The following is an 18373-nucleotide window of genomic DNA, read 5'->3' on the forward strand; positions in this document are numbered from 1 at the left end:
GTGTGTGTAGGGAGATGAGAGTTAGCATGTGGCTGTTGCCAGAAAGTAGTTTACTGGTATTGTTTTATTTTCTGTTTTTAATGGGAGCCTTGTTTCTGGACAGAAGGCCTGAGCCCAAGTCCCTGTTGTGGTAAGCCGGTCCCGGAGCCCTGCTCTGTTCCCCATTTAAAGGGCTGGGCTCACGGGCATTTTTTTTGCAGTTCCCAGGCTGTTATTAGGGAAGCGTGGCTGGGGCGCTTCAAATGAAAGTGCTACTGTGTGTGCGAGCCAGGTTCACCGTGCGCGCTCCAAGGAAACGATGCCAAGACAGTCTTATGAACAGGCGCCAAGCAAAACACGCGCGCTCCGTCCAGAGGAGCCAGCTCACTTCTGCAAATAGAGGAAAAATTGACTTTCTGATTTGGAGTGTTTTTACAACTAAGAAGAATCACTTCAGTGATTGTTCTAAAAATAGCCCAGAAGCGGCACACTCTGGAAGGCCCCAGGATGGTGAGCGTCCCTTAATTGTGCTTTTTATGTAATCTCTCTAGATCATTTTTTTTTTTAAATCACTTATGCTTGCATGGTCATCCCCCACCTCCCCATATGTAACACAGAAATTCGAGAGTGGTCTACGCAGCAGAAACTGTATTTTTATCTCTTCGACTTCAGGAAGTGTGTTTGGGTTTTCGTCTCATGCAGCAGCCGCTGCAAGGCTCACAGCTGAGCTGCCAAATCTAGGGCAGCCTTTGCTGCCCTGCCCTAGTGGCCACTGAGCTCTGCATGGAGCTGTGTGTCACATGGAGGGATGCTTGGTGGCAGGCTGCAGGGCAGGGGTGCTGACGGTGGACAGGGTCTCTGACTGCTTTTGCTTTCCAAGCTGCCGTCCCCTTTACAAGGCATGGAGGCTTCGAGGTCAGTTCTGAGATTTGTCAACAACAAGGAGGTGGTGTGGTCTCCTCACAACCTCTCCTTCCCTTCTCTCTCCTCTTCACCCCTGCTCTCACTTTTCTTCTGTAGTCTTTGCTGGTAGGCGTGAGGAGTGGGGAGGCAGTCTAGAAGCTGAATAGTCCAGCCCAGGACTGCTCACCCTCTGGGCTGGGTCACTCTGCATGGGTGGGAGGAATGGCCCTATGCATCATGGCCTCCCCAGCTTTTGCCCAAGAGATGCCAGAAGTTTCCCTCCATTCCCGCTAGACACAGCAATCAAAATGTCTCCAGACAAAGGCCCCTCGAGGGGTGAAATTGAGAACCAGTGGTCTAGCCTGTTTTCCAAGACTAGAAAATGACCGAGGAATGTGAAGATCCATTTTTATGTTGCAAAAATAACAACAGGAAGGAATCTGAGGCCTGAGAAATCGAGATTGAATTGCACTGTCAAATTTTACCCCAAAGCATATTTTAATGTTACATGATTGGCTCTGATTTAAGAGTGAATTGATGTGTCCCAGGCAGGCAGCAGGGATCCCAGGTGGCAAGCTGGCGTTCAGAGGTGTCACCTGAAGAACTTGTGTGGTCAGGAAGGTCAGGCCAGACACCTGTACCTTCAAGTAATCAAGTTGGTTTTCTCTACAGTCTTCCCTATCCTGAGCACCTAAGACAATACTGGGAAAATTGGTTCTTTTTTTTTTTTTTTTTTTAGACAAAGTCTCTTTAGCCCAGGCTACTCGAGAATTTAATATGTAGCCCAAGTTGGCCTTTAACTCACAGTATTTCTCCCAAGTGCTGGGATTACAATTATGAGCCACCATACCTGGCTCTGACAGTTGTCTTGGTGAGTAGAATCTTTTTAGGAATTTTCTGGTGACTCTGAAGTATTCTCTGGGACTTGCTTGGTTTTGACATCTCCTTTCTTCCCTGCCTCCTTACCCCCTCTCCACTTCCCTCCTTCCTTGGAGGTTCCCGTCAGGACTCAGCCTGCTCCAAGGCAAATGCCTGTTTTAATGACCCATGCTGTAACCGTTTCCAAGAATCATATTCTATGGCTTTAAATTAACTCATCACTGAGACACTCTATAAGGCCAGGTGTCAGGTGTCATTTCCTCTCAGCAGACTCTTCTTTAAGAAATCTAGAATTGGGTGGTCAATGGGTTTTGTGCTCCTTTGGAACTCCTTGTGACTACACAAGAGTGATTTCCTGGTCCCAGCCAAAACTCTAGCTTCCACCGACATCTCTCAGCCAGCTGGCCAGCCAGCCAGCCCTGAGGCTCTGCAGACATGTGGAATTCACAGGACCCCACCTCCCCTGAGGTCTGAGCTTCATGGTTTCCGGTTCTCTGATACAGTATCTGGGTCCAGGGACCTTCTGACCCCAGACTTTACAGTTCCAGGCTGTGGTTCCCTAGCTCTGTCCCTTCCGATCTATAGTCTTTGTCCCTGGGCCAGCCCTCCTGGCTGCCCATGCTTGCTTTCTTCTGTCCTAGGGTGGTGGGCAGGGTGTTGGAAGGACCAGTTGGTACAGCTGGTGGGGGTCACAGGCTGTGCCTGGACCTGGATGATACACCACCCAGCCACCATACTAGGGCTGTCAGTGTTTGGAGGAGGATGTGTTGTAAGCATAGCTGTAATCACTGTCTGACATTAATTTCTTTCCTTGTCAGTGTCTGTGTGTGTGTGTGTGTGTGTGTGTGTGTGTGTGTCCGTGTGTGTGTGTGTGTCCGTGTGTTCGTGTCCATGTGTGTGTGTGTGTGTGTGTGTGTGTGTGAACATGTGCTTAACGTCTGTCTTTCATGGTGGCGATGTTGGCCTGCATCCGAGCCCTCTGATTTTCTAATCGTTCATCTGGGCACCCGGAAACTCCAGTACTGTGGGGTTGTGCCTGGTAAGGATGACCACAGCCCGGCTGCCGGCAGAGGGCTGGAGGAAGCTTGGCACGGTGGCAGAGGGAAAGCTGTGCAGAAGAGCCGCAGGTTTTTCATATGGAAATGTGAAATAATGGGGTGATTAAATAGAGCTGTATATTAGAGTACATCTGACATCAGAATTACCATAATGTGCTGTAGCCTTAGGCTGAGTACTTTATTTGCCATCTGCGTCGGCCCAAAATCCCCCGGGGAAGCGCTAAAATATTCTGAATAAACTCAGCTCCGGTTCTTATTGAGAGTAAAATACCATTTGTGGCACGTCGTATTGATTCGTCTTAATTGTGGTGCAAAAAAGAGCAGTCACTGGCTGATGACTTTTGTGCTTGGTGACAAGCTGGCTGGAGTTACTCTTACACTGTAGTTGGTTAACCTGGGTAGACGGCCATCCGGGACCAGGTGGGCACCTGGGCTGCAGCAAAAAGCCACACCACCACTGTCCCCACCCCAGGCTGTGGGCACGGCTGGGATTCTCTGCTAACCACTCCTGGGGGCATGGGGATATGTAGGAAGAGGGGGGGCAGAAGGTATTCATACGTGTCCTGTGTGGGGCTCCTCCTTGCACCCAGCCTACCATCTCTTCAGCCACACAGCAGCCCTGACACCAGCTCTGAGGAAGAGGAGCCATTTGCCTCAGCTTCCATCTGAGGTTAGAGAGACACACTGTATGCCGAAGGACACAAAATGGAAGAAGCGGGGGGGGGGCACCTACCCAGGTGAACCGGGGTCTAGCTGGTCCCTGCTTGGTGGCTGTGGAATGTGGTGTGTGCCTCAACCCCGTGGAGGAGGAGCGGGGGTGGGAGTGGGGGTGGTGGCGGTGCTTACAAAATGCATTAAAGATAAAAGAGTCGTTGGGGGTAAGCACTCGGTGATCCACATGGCACTCCCCCCATTCATAAGGTCCAGTTTTTACCCTATAATTGCCTATCATTATACACAATTTAAATATTCAAACATTCTCCACAAACCCTGGGCTAGCATGTTTTTATTACAAATTCAGAACAAGGGAATAACCTTTAACTTCAGAGACAAATGAGACAAATTTACAAGTGCGTATCTGCTGTTTTCTGGAGCTTTATCAATCCCCGTGGACCGGAACACTTTCGCTATAACACCACTCAGAACAATATACATATATTACGACTTGTTTGTAGTGTGTCGGTAATGAGTCCCCTTTGCATTAGCTAACCTATATAACTCGGGCGTTGAGGCTCTCCATAACGTCAATTATCTCCTCAGAGCTAAACGTACACTCCATTAAAACGAGATTTACTGCCCTGGCCATACTTCTTGGGGTAGAAAGTGGAATTTTTTTGTGGATTTAAGGAAAGTAAGGAAGGATAGAGAGTTTCCTGGGAAGGAAGCCATGACACATGACACATGAGGTCCTGTGTCACCTAGGAGGGAAGGAAGTCCCCTGGGGTGAGGTGGGCATGTGGTCCCTCCACACACCTGCAGTGGCTCCCTGCCTTTTCTGTTTGTTGACCATTAAGTGACAAGCATGGTTTGCCAGTTTCTGGCACATTCTCTATGCAGCTCCTGCTCCAGAGCACTTGAAAACCCCCCACTGGGTGAGGGTGGCTGTGGAGTGACTCAGCCACTCAGATGAATTTGTCCATCAGCACCTCAGATCTCACAGGAGGGGCTGAGGCTAGCACAGTTGGTGAAGCTCTTGCTTGCAAGCCTGAGGACCTGCCTTTGATCCCTAGAACCTATGGTGATATGAGCCTGTGATCTCAGGGCTGGGGAGGCCAAAACAGGCGCTTCCCTGGGACTCTCTAGCCAGCCAGCTCAGCCTGGTTAGTAAACTCCAGGCCAGTGAGAGAGACCCCATCTCAAAACGAAAGAGAGCAAATCCAGGATGGATGGCTCCTGACAAAGAGCATTCTAGGTGGCCTCTGCACACACTTAGACCACCTCTGCCCTGCACACTTACACTTGCCCACACAAGAACACGTGGACTTTTATCCACACACATAAAGAAAATCCCACTGCAGAAGTGTTGGTGTGGTTCAGAGAAGCCCACGACGTGCAGATTTCAAGGGATCTGCATCCCATGCCTTCTGCATCCTGTTCTCCCACTCTACAAGTCTGTGACAAACACCGATGTTTTCAGCCTACTCGGATGTGCCTCTCGGTCAGCGATTTCTCTTTGTTTTGGAGCTGGGTGGCTGTTTCACCGAGCCTGACATTGCACACCTGGCCTGACCACAAAATTGAACGGTTGAAATAAAGACTGTTTTGGGACATGAGGGGTGCATGGTGCCTCCACTTAGCCTAGACCACCCTGGTCCTGAAGGTGCAGATTCACGGTTCTCAGCTACCAAATGAGAGGTTGCTGGGATAACTGACCTGCTTGAGAGACTGACAGAGAGCCTCCTCCTACATTAGAGGCCTTCAGAGATTGGTTTGAAGCTGCCTTTTTATTGTAGTTTCCACGTTATGGGACGGTAGAGGGGGCATCTAGTTGAAAACTGTCCAGGTCTTCACCGTCATTCTTTGCTGTAGATTTTGCTAGACAACACAGTTCTTGTCTTACTTGTAAATGCCCTGAGTATGGGCTTGAAAGAAATTACTTTTCTTTTTTACTGTGACTGTTTTCACTGAGAATTTTAGAAATTGGGATTTACTGAATATCTGGCTAATTTATTTTTTTTCACACATTTTCAGTCTCTTCTCAGATGGGTTCCAAACCCTCCTAGGGTTCCACCATCAGTGTTTCCTCTCTTTGCATCCAGGATACCATCTCCGTGCTCTGTCCACATATTTTCCTCTACTAGCCTGACCTCCCTCTCCTTTCTAAAGTTAACGCTAGACTGACCTCAGAGGGTCTTCCCCGGGGCTCCCAAGTTGCCAGGACTCACTTTTCATTAGGGACCAGTGACTTGAACCTGTGCTGGAAAATCCCATATTCACCAATGTCTTTCTGGCCTGTAGTTACAAGGTGGCCCTTCACGCCATGTCTGGATGCTCAGAGATCCTGGCTCCCAGTGCTTTACACTTCCGTGGAGTATAGAGAGAGCAAGAGGGAGGGGCCGACACAAGGATAAAGGGTCCTGGGAAGTTGCTGGTGACATTTGCATAAAGGTACAGTTTCTGGGTTTCCAGACATAGTGTGACCTTGGAGATGGAACTCCTGGGAACAGACTAATTCTTAACATCCAGCCTTTAGTGTGGTTTGGGAGACTGAGGGGGTGGGTGGGGCCAGCCCTCCATCCAAGGCTCTGGATTCTGTGAGGTGGCTGTGGCATCTCCCATCTCCCTCTCATTCTTCACCAGGCAGAACTGTGTCCTCCATCATGGCTTCTGTCCTGTGCTCACAAAGTCTACCTTGCTGTCCCATCTCCCTCACCTCAGCCTCTCTGGTTCTTTCAGGTCTGGCTTGAATATTACCTTCAGCCCCGCCCCTAATCTTTTTGCTTCTTCCCTCAGCATCTTTGAAATCCTTTTGTAGCATCCACTCTGCCTGACAATATTCTGGGTAACTGGCCACTGTGCCCATACCCCAACCTGTGGCCTCCTGGAAGGGAGGGAAGCAAGACTCACTTATGTTTCCAGTAAGACTTGGCTGTTGAGAGGACTGTGTGGCGGTTGGTTTGCCACTGTGGTGAGGGTGGTAAGTAGAGAGCTTTTCTCCCAGGGTGAGGTAACACCTGGTAGATGAAGCCACGAAGGGGAAGAGGATAAGATTTTCTCAGTGTCACACCTCTTTCTTGTTGGCTTTTTTTTTTCTGCACTTGTACCCCCACAACTTGGCTTCCCTGCCTGTCCAGCTGTCTGGTGTTCACTGTCATACATGGATGACTGCACTGAGTGGCCCATGCCCTCTTCGGGCTGCTGACAACAGTAGCACTTCTTTTGTGACGGGGACAGCTGGCTGTGGGTAAGGACACAAAGTGAACCCTGGTCAGGTGGATCTGAGTGTGATTTCTGGCTTTTCCAGTTAATAAGCTGGAAGACTGTGGGGCCCTCTCACCTGTGATGACATTTGATTTCTTTCTCCTAAGGCATTTGGGTCAAAACTGTTTTTCATATGACTTAGAGGTAGCAAGGCCAAGGTCAAAGAATGGTGTTCCAGCACGGTGGGCCTGACAACCTGAGGAAACAGGTGGGGTACAGAAGACAGGTATTCCATGAAACCTGGTCGTGACACTTCCTGTGGCACAGACCATGGGAAAACACACAGAATATGGTCAAGAGTGCAGGCTATGCATTTTCTGTCCTGAGTCACCTGCTGTGTACCCAGGAAGTATAGGATAGGGGACCCTGTCTTGGGCAGTTTACTGCAACAAACACCCCCAGCAAGGCCTCCGTTTTTCTAATGAGAACCTGATTTTCCTTGATATCCATCAACTTGACCACAGTGTCAAGAAAGGAGCTTCTTTCTGCAAAGGCTAAGGCAGTGTCCCAGGCCACAGTGAACTGCAGGACCACAGGGCATAGACATTAAAGCCCACGCGTGATCGTAACCACCGTGGGGGGTTGCAGTCCCAGCACTCAACTTGGAATCCAGCCACAAGATGGAGTCTAAATAGATAGTTCAAGGCCAGTCATGTGCCGAATTGCTTTTCTTTTCTTTTGTACATGGTCACAATGTGCAGTTATTAGGAGGACATGGGACAGAAGCCAGTGTGACGCAGATTCTAATCCCAATGCTGTCAAGCCCATGGCTCTTCCATCTTCCTAGCACCACCCATACAACCCCGTGTTTGTGTGTGTGTATGCACACCTGTATGCGTGTTCATGCTCATGTGTATGTAGGTGCATACATGTTAGAGGTCAGAGGACCACCTCAGATGTTATCTACTTCTCAAACTTTTCCTGACAAGCCCAGAAATTGCCAAGTAGGGCAGGCTAACTGGTGAATGGGCTTCTGGGAGCCTCCTGACTTTGCTTCACCACACTGGGATTCCTAATGTGCGTCATCGTGCCTGGGTATTTTGTTAAACATGAGTTCTGGGAATTGAACTCAGGTCTTTTGAGGCAAGCACTTTACTGACTGGACTGTCTCCCCAGTTCCATCACACATATTTTTCACTAAATAGTTACGAGGTAACCTCCAGCTCCCCTGGACTGTGAGTTGTGTGTGACTAGCTGTAAGAGGAGGACCAAGCACATACAGGGCGTTCAGTCACTGAATGAGAGATCCAAGCCGTGATTGTTGTCTGATGACAGGAAGAACTTTCAACTTTATTCAGTCCTGTCTGTCCCGGTTCCCCCTGCTTGAGCTCTTGTGTGCTGGGATCCACAAACGGCAGAGAGGCCCAGGCTCTCCGTATTTGCTCAACGCTGTCTGATGCGCAGGCTAAGGAGGATTTAAGGTTTGCAGGGGGAGCAGATGGATAGCTGGATCTGTCTGTTAGATCGAGGCCATCACTAAGTATTAGCAATCACACATAGTCCTGTGTGCCGTGTCCGTCTGTGTTTCCCCGCCCCTCCACTGTCCCAGCTACCATGGAATCACACCCTTCCGTGAATTGCTCATGGATCTATTCCATTCTCGTGAGCTCATCAGCATGAATTCATTTACCACAATTATAGCATAAAGCAATACGTCTTGACTTTGTTCTCACATAAGCTGGGATAGAAGGTAAAATATCAAGGTGCAGGTGCCTACCCCCACCCTAGGTTCCTGAGCTCTGGACACTTCTCTCTTGAGTGGCTTTTGTCTTGACAGCATACCACATAGGTACTGCCCCTTGGCAGCTTTCGGGCATGAGGCAGATGATCCCTTTATCTCTTCCGGTCCTCAGTTTCCTCATCTTGAAATAGCACGGATGGTGCACTGGTTGGGCTTGCTGAGCTGTGGGAAATGTGCCCGAGGCCCCTGGTATACTTAGCTCATTCCTGGCTCACGATATAGAATTCCTACTGTCTGTTGCTACCTCTGTCATTCCTCCTCTCTACTTTCCATCTCCCAGGACTGAGGTCTGATTGAGTGAATTGGGAACCGGCTGGATGCTTGTGGATTTGCAGATGACCATGAACACTCAAGGAGCCCAGTTGACATTTTTCTCTCTGACATCAAGAAGGAAGAAATGGTTTTTTATTGATGTTGGTGCTGGGAGATTTGGGGATTGGACCCAGGGCTTCATGCATGCTAGGCAAGTGCTCTACCACTGGAGTTTCTAAATGAACATGGGATCTATATGTCACTTGAATAATGGTTGTGTGGATTGCCATTGTGGAGCTGTGGAGACAGCACTCCTAGCAGTTGTTGGTTGGTGTGGGCGGTGGTAAGTGATGAGGCAAAACCAGCCTTCTGCTTGGGTACTGGATGAGGAGGATCACTGAGAGGCATCCAGGGATAAAACCCTCTGTCCAGGGTTCAGCCATCCCAGCATCATGTGGTCCCTTCAATAGGTCCCCCCAAGTAGCACATGCCACCTGGCAGGCTCTCTGGCTCTGTAAAATGGCTCCCTTGTTCCAGCTTAGGATGAAGGTCTGTTGTAGACTTAATGGAGGCTGTCTGAGGACAATCAGTGCCCTTGCCTGAGAGCGCACTGTTTTTGTGAAACTGACCTCCACACCTGCAGAAAGGGTGACAGGCGCTGTGGTTGGCAGGTGTGTGCAGGGAGGGCCACTGGGGTCCTGTGCAGGGCTTGGGAAGACGGTGAGGGTGTGGCCTCGCCACTTCCTGGCTGTGACTCTGAGTCTCTAAACTGCATGTCCTCGTGTTCTAGCATGAATGTGATCCTCATCTAGCTTCCCCCAGAGGCTGTGGTGACCTAGGTTGGCATGAGCCGAGGCAGTGAAAATGCCAACCCCATGTGCAGTGCTGAGGGGTCCAGGGGGCCCAGACTGGTTCCCCTGCTTGGACAGCCGTGTCCTTCAATGTCTGTACATTTCTCTCTGAAGTTGCTATTTTTGAAGCAAGCTGCATTACAATTCACCCAGGCCTTATTACCAGCAGTTAAAGCAAAAGACAATGCCCCAAACACCCACAGCCATGTACAAGGAGGGCGACAAAAACCCAAAATGTGTGATGCCTGTTGCCGAGTCTCTACAACAATGCACGTGTTACAGAGGCAGGAAGGACTTCCCTGCCTTTCTGTTTTAGTGACTGGGAATGAAGGCTCAGAGAAATGACATCACTTGTTTGGCTACACCCTTTCGTGAGCAAAGCACACGTGTTAAGTGATGCTCCTGTGTGTGGGACCTCATGTCAGAATGGATCTGGGGTAAGATTATGCATTTGCAAATGCTAAGACAGCCTCTTGGTAGCTGCAGGAATAAAGGCTTAGTGTGTACTGTAAAGATCTATGAAGATAGAGAGGCAGGAAGCAAGGGAAGACATGGGGCCCTGGGTTCTGGGTTGCTCCATATGATTTAGTGAGACAAACGTAGCTGCCATTTCTAGGTCTGTAGGCCAGGATTGATGCTGTTAAGTCATCTGGACCCAGGGTTGGGATCTTTAGCAGCAGCAGTGTGAGGTTAGGGGATCCTGTTCTGTCCATTAGCAAAGCAGCCACCTCCTACTATAGGATATCGTTTGGAACAACTGTGTGCAGGTGGCGTGAGTGTGAGGAGGAGGAGGAAAGTTTGGGATGAGCCCAGGCCAGCCCTGAGTCAGAAGCTACCTGCTGTCTGTCTGAGGCTCTTCTGCAGACAGAAGTGTGCTGCGTCGATAACACACTTACTCAATTCTTGAATAGAAAGATGTCCCAAGTGGCTCGTCCAAGACTCCCTGACATTGTTCAGTTCTTAACTGGGAGCAGCCCCGTGCGCGGGGCTATTTCTAGGCAAGAGAGAGCTGTGAGGTCATCATGTGGCAATGGACATTTTATTTTAAAACAGAAGGGGGTGGCTGGAAAGAGAGTTGTCTAGGGAGGGACTTCAAGCGCTGGGAGATTTTCTTTTTTCTCCTTCAGGTACTGGGGAGGCTGCTGCCTACAGTGAATCTTTGATTGAGTACTATGGTGGGACATTTAGGGGCTCAGATAAAGAAAGCTCTGATCCTGGGGTGACAAATGGCCCTGAAATCTGAATTGATGAGTAAGCAGCCCTCTTTCTCCTCACAGTTAACTATAGAGGTGACATCCACCCATACACACCTTCAATAAATGTCCCAGTTTGGGGGCATTTACTTCCTTATTTTTTTAAATGTAATCAGTTATTTTGGCTACCTAATCAACTTTGGATTTCTGTATTTGTTGGATAGTCACACTGCTTGATTGCTGGCTGTAGAACAATCTAGAAAAACGTGTGGCCACCAGATAAAGAGGCAGGAAGTGCTTCAGAGCTACTTGAGGAAATGGAGATGCTGAGAAGAAATGGGGCCCAGCTTAAGAACACCCCAGCCCTCAGCAGCCATGTGCCATGAATCCATTACTTAGAGTGACTGGGGCACAGAAACAACTGTTCTTTTGACATGGGACCTCCTAGGACATGGTACTTCACTAGTGTTAGTAGCTCCGAAGTGTCTGAAAGGAACTTGTATTTACCTTTTTATCACAGACAGACAGACAGACAGACAGACAGACAGACAGACACACACACACACACACACACACACACACACACACACACACACACACACACACGATGTGAGAAGGAGTCTAAAACCTGAATTCTGGCCAGCTCCAAGTGAACTATCTGAGGCAAGCCATCCTGTCCCCCAAGAACCTCAGCTAATACACTTGAACACGGGGTGGGGTGGGTTAGGGCGTTGGGAGACATTGCTCTTCTGTTAGCGGAAGGCCCCAATAGTGAGCATGGTGGCTTCCCAGGCCCTGTGAAATCAGGCTAAGATAGAAGATTCCCTTTAGCAGCCTGTGCCGGAGTACAGACCCATCCAGACGGGCAGGGACACCTGGAGAGAGCAATGGCCTCTGATCTCCAGGATTGGTGTTTTTGTTTTACTATTTGTTTTGCTGCAGGCTGGTGCTGGGGATTGTATGTAGGGCCTCATGTATGCTAGGCAAGCACTCTACCACCAAGCCATACCTTCCATGCTCCAGTGGCAGCTTAAAAAAGTGGAGTGAGGCCTGGAGAGATGGCTTTCTGTAAAGGTGTGCTGTACAGATATAAAGAACCAAGTTCAATGCCTAGAATATACCTCAGAAACAAGGGGTGGAGTCATGCACTTGCCTTCTCAGTGCCGGGGGAGGTAGGCAGAGGAGGATCTCTGGGCATACCGGCCAGACGGTCTAGCCTAATCTGTGAGCCCTAAGTCCCAGTGAGAGACCCTGTCTCAAAAAAGATAAGATGGCGCTACATAAGGAATGACATCGTCTAGCCCCCACACGCATGTATACACACATGCATACATATGAGCACACAGGAATACACATATACAGCAGGATGAGGGTAAACCCAGGATCCTTTTATTTCCCTCCTTCCCTCTGCTTTACTTCCTACCACACCAAACCCACAGGCACACTATCAGGGGGGAGTAGGATAATCCCTGGCTTGCAAAAGCATGTCTCGGATTCCAGTGCCGCTTGCCCTGGGCCTGCTGGTGCCCTGCTCCCAGGGACTCTCAATTCTGCCCTGCGATGGCATGGTGCTTTTCTGTGGGCCATGGCTCACTGGTGAGCCTGACTTAGAGAGGTGCACACTGGAAACTGAGGCCTAGGAGAGCTTCAGAACATACATACACAGTGTGGAGAAATGTAATTAGCGGGTGGGAAGCGAAGATGATGTCTACCCAGGATTATAGAAGTCTCAGGATAGCTGGGCTAAGCAGAGATGGGGGCTTGTCAGGTCCATTCCCACGGCCTTGTCTATTGTGGGGTATGGTAACTGTTCTTGTTTGGCTTTGCTGGGGAGTTTGAAACTCCTGACTTAGTGTCAGCATTAGTATCTTTTTTTTTTTTTTTTTTTTTGATACAGGCAAGTTTAAACAGAGGAGAGGGGCTTTTCAAGACTGAGGTTGCCATACTTGGTGCCAGGACTGGAATGATAGGCCTATTCTTACTGAGCCGCTGCATCCGATGGAGGCAGACAGGCCTGTCCACGCCTGCCTTACTCATCTGAAGCATTAGGAAGGTTCTGGCAGGCAGAGTGTGGCCTCGCATTGAGGTCAATGGCTCAAGACAAAAGGTTCAGCCTCCATCTTGCGACTGCCCAGTGACTGACGAGTGTGTGGTGTTTTGGCTCAGGGCCACTAGTGTCCACTACAGTTTGTTACTGATGTCACCCGAGCCAGTTGTAACAAATCAACACGTGTGGCTGTTCGTCCTGACTGACTGCTGTCATACTTGGCGACCTGCATTTGTTCCTTTGTCTTCTAGCAGAAGACATCAAACTACTCTTTTAGCTAGAGCCCCATCCCCCACCTTCTGCCCTTCTCGGGGACCGTGGAGCTGATTTCCACACTGTGGGTGTGTGTGAGGCCATAGGTAAGGGTGGCTTTCATGGAATAGCAGACTTCTGAACTGTGTTAGTCTTGCTTCACATATCTGGGTTTCCATTGGACAGTATTCGCTGCACAGATACTGGCCCATGACACAGAACTCTCCTGTGGCTAAAATCTCAAATGTAGGCACTGTCTGGATGTCTGTCTCTAGCAGCACTGGGAATTGAATGTAAGTCCTCATACCTGCTAGGCAGCCAATCTACCACAGAGTTTCATAGCAATTTCTGTTTAAAAAAAATTAAATTTGCAAAGCAGTGGAGTCAGTAGTCACCAACGGGAGGATGGGGTGGAGTAATTTTTATCCCTGAGGAGACTTTTCTGTCTGCACTACTGGAGGGTGGGGGTTTTCTCTCCAGCAATGGATTATGAGCGTGGGGTCTACATGTCAACAGTGACTGAGTTAAAAATCCTGGTCTAGATGGTGTGGGGCTGAGGTTTATTACCCTGGCTGTCTTTTACATAATGTAGCCATTGTCACTCTCTCCCCTCTGGTCCCCCAAATGATGAAAATAAGAACACTTTCAGGGGGAGCAAAGTCAGGCCTACTGAACGCAAGTTACTCCCTAGTGACCCGGGGCCTGCTCATAGATCCTGCTGTCCCCTGCCATCTGGGTGGACGCAGTGAGGCCTGTCCACTCTTTGGCTGCAAAGGCGAGACTCCCAGGAGTCATGGGGCCTACTCATAGGTCCCATTGTTCCCTGCCATCTGGGTGGTCGCAATGATTAGGTGCACAAGTGACTCCCAGAGTTTCCTGGGCCTGCTCATAGATCTTGTCCTCTGCCATGTGGGCAGACACAGTGAGGTCTGCCCATCCTGTGGCCGCCACGACAGCTGCTTACGCTCTGCCTTTCCCTTTTGTGTTTCCCCAGGTAAAGATGAGCCTTCCAGCTACATTTGTACAACATGCAAGCAGCCCTTCAACAGCGCCTGGTTCCTGCTGCAGCACGCGCAGAACACGCATGGCTTCCGCATCTACCTGGAGCCCGGGCCTGCCAGCAGCTCGCTCACACCCAGGCTCACCATCCCGCCTCCACTCGGGCCCGAGGCCGTGGCGCAGTCCCCACTCATGAATTTCCTGGGGGACAGCAACCCCTTCAACCTGCTGCGCATGACAGGCCCCATTCTGCGGGACCACCCTGGCTTCGGCGAGGGTCGCCTGCCAGGTACGCCGCCGCTTTTCAGCCCACCGCCACGCCATCACCTGGACCCACACCGCCTCAGTGCAGAGGAGATGGGGCTCGTGGCCCAGCACCCTAGTGCCTTCGACCGAGTCATGCGCCTGAACCCCATGGCCATAGACTCTCCAGCCATGGACTTCTCTCGGCGGCTGCGAGAACTGGCTGGCAACAGCTCCACGCCGCCACCCGTGTCCCCAGGCCGTGGCAACCCTATGCACCGGCTGCTGAACCCTTTCCAGCCCAGTCCCAAGTCCCCGTTTCTCAGCACGCCACCGCTGCCACCCATGCCCGCGGGCACGCCGCCACCACAGCCGCCCGCCAAGAGCAAGTCCTGTGAGTTCTGCGGCAAGACCTTCAAATTCCAGAGCAATCTCATCGTGCACCGGCGCAGCCACACGGGCGAGAAGCCCTACAAGTGCCAGCTGTGCGACCACGCGTGCTCGCAGGCGAGCAAGCTCAAGCGCCACATGAAGACGCACATGCACAAGGCGGGCTCGCTGGCTGGCCGCTCGGACGACGGGCTGTCGGCTGCCAGCTCCCCAGAGCCGGGTACCAGCGAGCTGCCCGGTGACCTCAAGGCAGCGGACGGTGACTTCCGTCACCACGAGAGTGACCCATCGCTGGGCCCCGAACCCGAGGACGATGAGGATGAGGAGGAGGAAGAAGAGGAGCTGCTGCTGGAGAACGAGAGCCGGCCTGAGTCGAGCTTCAGCATGGACTCGGAGCTGGGCCGCGGCCGTGAAAACGGGGGCGGTGTGCCGGGCGTGGCGGGTGCGGGTGCCGCAGCTGCGGCGCTGGCGGATGAGAAAGCGCTGGCACTGGGCAAGGTGATGGAGGACGCGGGGCTGGGCGCGCTGCCACAGTATGGGGAGAAGCGTGGCGCCTTCCTGAAGCGTGCAGGTGATGCGGGTGACACGGGTGCTGGTGGCTGCGGGGACGCAGGTGCACCTGGAGCGGTGAACGGGCGTGGTGGGGCCTTCGCACCTGGCGCAGAGCCCTTCCCAGCACTCTTCCCGCGCAAGCCAGCGCCACTGCCCAGCCCCGGGCTTGGTGGCCCCGGGCTGCACGCGGCCAAACGCATCAAGGTGGAGAAGGACCTGGAGCTGCCACCTGCCGCGCTCATCCCATCGGAGAACGTGTACTCGCAGTGGCTTGTGGGCTACGCCGCTTCACGCCACTTCATGAAGGACCCATTCCTGGGCTTCACAGATGCGCGCCAGTCGCCTTTCGCCACGTCGTCCGAGCACTCGTCTGAGAATGGCAGCCTGCGCTTCTCCACGCCTCCGGGGGACCTGCTGGATGGTGGGCTGTCGGGGCGCAGCGGTACGGCGAGCGGGGGCAGCACGCCTCACCTGGGTGGCCCGGGGCCTGGGCGGCCCAGCTCCAAGGAGGGCCGCCGCAGCGACACGTGCGAGTATTGCGGCAAGGTCTTCAAGAACTGTAGCAACCTGACAGTGCACCGGAGGAGCCACACCGGAGAGCGGCCTTACAAGTGCGAGCTGTGCAACTACGCGTGCGCGCAGAGCAGCAAGCTCACGCGCCACATGAAGACGCACGGGCAGATCGGCAAGGAGGTGTACCGCTGCGACATCTGCCAGATGCCCTTCAGCGTCTACAGCACCCTGGAGAAACACATGAAAAAGTGGCACGGTGAACACTTGCTGACTAATGATGTCAAAATCGAGCAGGCCGAGAGGAGCTAAGCGCGTGTGCTGAGGGGCACAGCGTGCGTCTGTACAGCATGACCATCGCCAACCATCGCCAACGGGACCCGGTGACCGGACTGGCCTCTGTGTCCCCGGGGCCCAGGGAGGCGGCAGTCCAACCTAACCTGTGTCTGCAAAGTCCTATGGAAACCTGAGGGTTGATTAAGGCAGTAAAAAATTAAAAAAAAAAAATTGTGGAGCCTTTTAACTGTGCAATAATTTCTGTATTTATTGGGTTTTGTAATTTTTTGGCATGTATGTGCAGGTACTTATTATTATTATTATTTCTGTTTAAATTCCTTTAAAAGATTTTGTTGGGTATCCATCCCTTCATTTTTTAATAACCCAGTAGTAGTTTGAGCAATGACTCGCAAGTGATGTAGAGGGAAGCTATCTTTTAAATTATAATTTTTGTGTGTGTGTGGGGGGGGGTGCTGCTTTTTTGAAATTTAAGCTAAGCATGTGTAATTTCTTGTCAAGAAGCCAATACTTAAATGACTTTTAAAGTTGTTTGCCTTTTCATCATTTACTTTTGTCCTGAAATAAAAAAAAAAAAAGTGGCATGTGGGTTTTTTTGGTGGGGAGGGGGTGGCTTTCAAAAACATTTTTTTTTTCCTCGGGAGGTGGATGTACAGCGGATTACAATCTTTAAAATTGTAGCACTTTGTTTTAGCATCGGATTGGAGACGTAGCACTGATGTCCCCTGAGTCACAGAGACTTTCTCTGTGTGGAATTCACTTTCATGTTATGGAAGGAAAACTTTGAGGGAGGGATGTGTGGCAAGTGAGCTTCTCCCGCACTCGGGACCCAAGAAACTTTTCCAGGGTGACTCTGGGAGTAGCCCCAGCCTCCTGCAGTTGTGCATTACCAGGAGATACTGTCCTTTTTCTGGGGAGCCTGGTGGATCCTGGGAAGGAGCCTCTGACCTTTGCTGTAGATTTGGCTGTATAGTAAGGGCTGGGGGTACCTACTCGGTAGACAGGTACCTACTGGTGGCAGGAAGGAAGAAACTAGCAATGTTGTTTCCGGCTTCTCTCGATGTGATGCTTCTTTCTCTTTCGCCCCCCGGCCTACAGATAAATCCCAAGTGTCCATTGCTACAGTGGTTCGTAACTGACCGTGTCCCAAGCAGACAACTGGTCCTGATGGTGGCCTAGGGAACTTATCTCCGGGCTCTCTCATCTAGTTCTGGCAGCACTGCAGGGCAGGGGAATCTTGCCTGGTCTTTCTTGCTGGAGGAGTTGGGAGGAGTACCACCCACGGTGACCCACGCTGCCTCCATTTTTGTCTTTTGTGTTTTTCCTTCCTCCAATTAGTTGGGACATACTATACATTGGACCTGTTTGGATTTGATGTTTGAATTCTGTTGACCCGCACTTTAGAGCTTTTGTTTGCATTTAAATTAAATGGCTTCTAAACAAGAAATTGCAGCATATTCTTGTCTTTGGCCCAGAGGTGGGTTAAACTGTAAGGGACAGCTGAGATTGAGTGTCGGTATTGCTAAGCGTGGCATTCACAATACTGGCACTATAAAGAACAAAATTAAATAATTTATTGGACAGTTTCTCTACTGCCATTCAATTTGATGTGTGTGCCTTGAAAACTGATCTTCCTATTTGAGTCTCTTGAGACAAATGCAAAACTTTTTTTTTTTTTTTGAGATGAAAAGACTTTAAAAAGCAAACAAGAAAAGTACATTCTTTAGAAACAAAGCCACATTTACTTTAAATTAAAAAAAAAAAAATCCTGGTTGAAGATAGAGGACGTGAAAATGCCATAAGACCCAATCAAATGAAGAAGTAAACCCAGCACAGCCCTGGACATCCATTAGCAGAATTGTTTTCAGCCCCTTTTATTTTTGGGACAACGCTGCTTAGATGTGGAGTGGAGGTGATTTACTGCTGAATTAAAACTCAAGTGACACAAGCCGATATCGTTGAATGAAAAAACAAACAACAAAAACAATTCAGGAACAATGGCTAATTTTTTTTTCTAAATTTAAATTTAGTGCACTCTGTCTTAAAAATACGTTTACAGTATTGGATACATACAAGGGTAAAATAAATCGTGTGTATGTGTGTTGGAGCGATCTTTTTTTATTTTATTTTCAAAGTTTGCTTAATAGGTTATACAGAAATGCCACAATGGCTGCGTGTATATTGTTTTCTTTTGGTGACGGGGTTTTAGTATACATTATATATATATTGAAATTTCTTGATTACTGTCAGAGTGGACCAGTATTTGTAATAATTGAGAATGCCTGGGCATTTTACAAAACGAGAAAAAA

General features: G+C 50.2%; 1 protein-coding gene across 5 annotated transcripts in view; it reads left to right on the forward strand.

The window, feature by feature from the left end:
* Positions 1-16082, forward strand: part of Bcl11b (BAF chromatin remodeling complex subunit BCL11B) — an 86164-nt gene extending 70082 nt beyond the window's left edge. For all 5 annotated transcript variants that reach the window (XM_035445953.1, XM_027416353.2, XM_035445954.1 and 2 more), the window contains one exon: positions 14071-16082. In XM_035445953.1, coding sequence (XP_035301844.1) covers positions 14071-16082 — 2012 coding nt within the window. The remainder of the gene's footprint in view (positions 1-14070) is intronic.
* The last annotated feature ends 2291 nt before the right edge of the window (positions 16083-18373 follow it).

This window comes from Cricetulus griseus, chromosome 5 (genome assembly GCF_003668045.3).
Source record: "Cricetulus griseus strain 17A/GY chromosome 5, alternate assembly CriGri-PICRH-1.0, whole genome shotgun sequence".
In the NCBI taxonomy this organism is placed as follows: domain Eukaryota; kingdom Metazoa; phylum Chordata; class Mammalia; order Rodentia; family Cricetidae; genus Cricetulus; species Cricetulus griseus.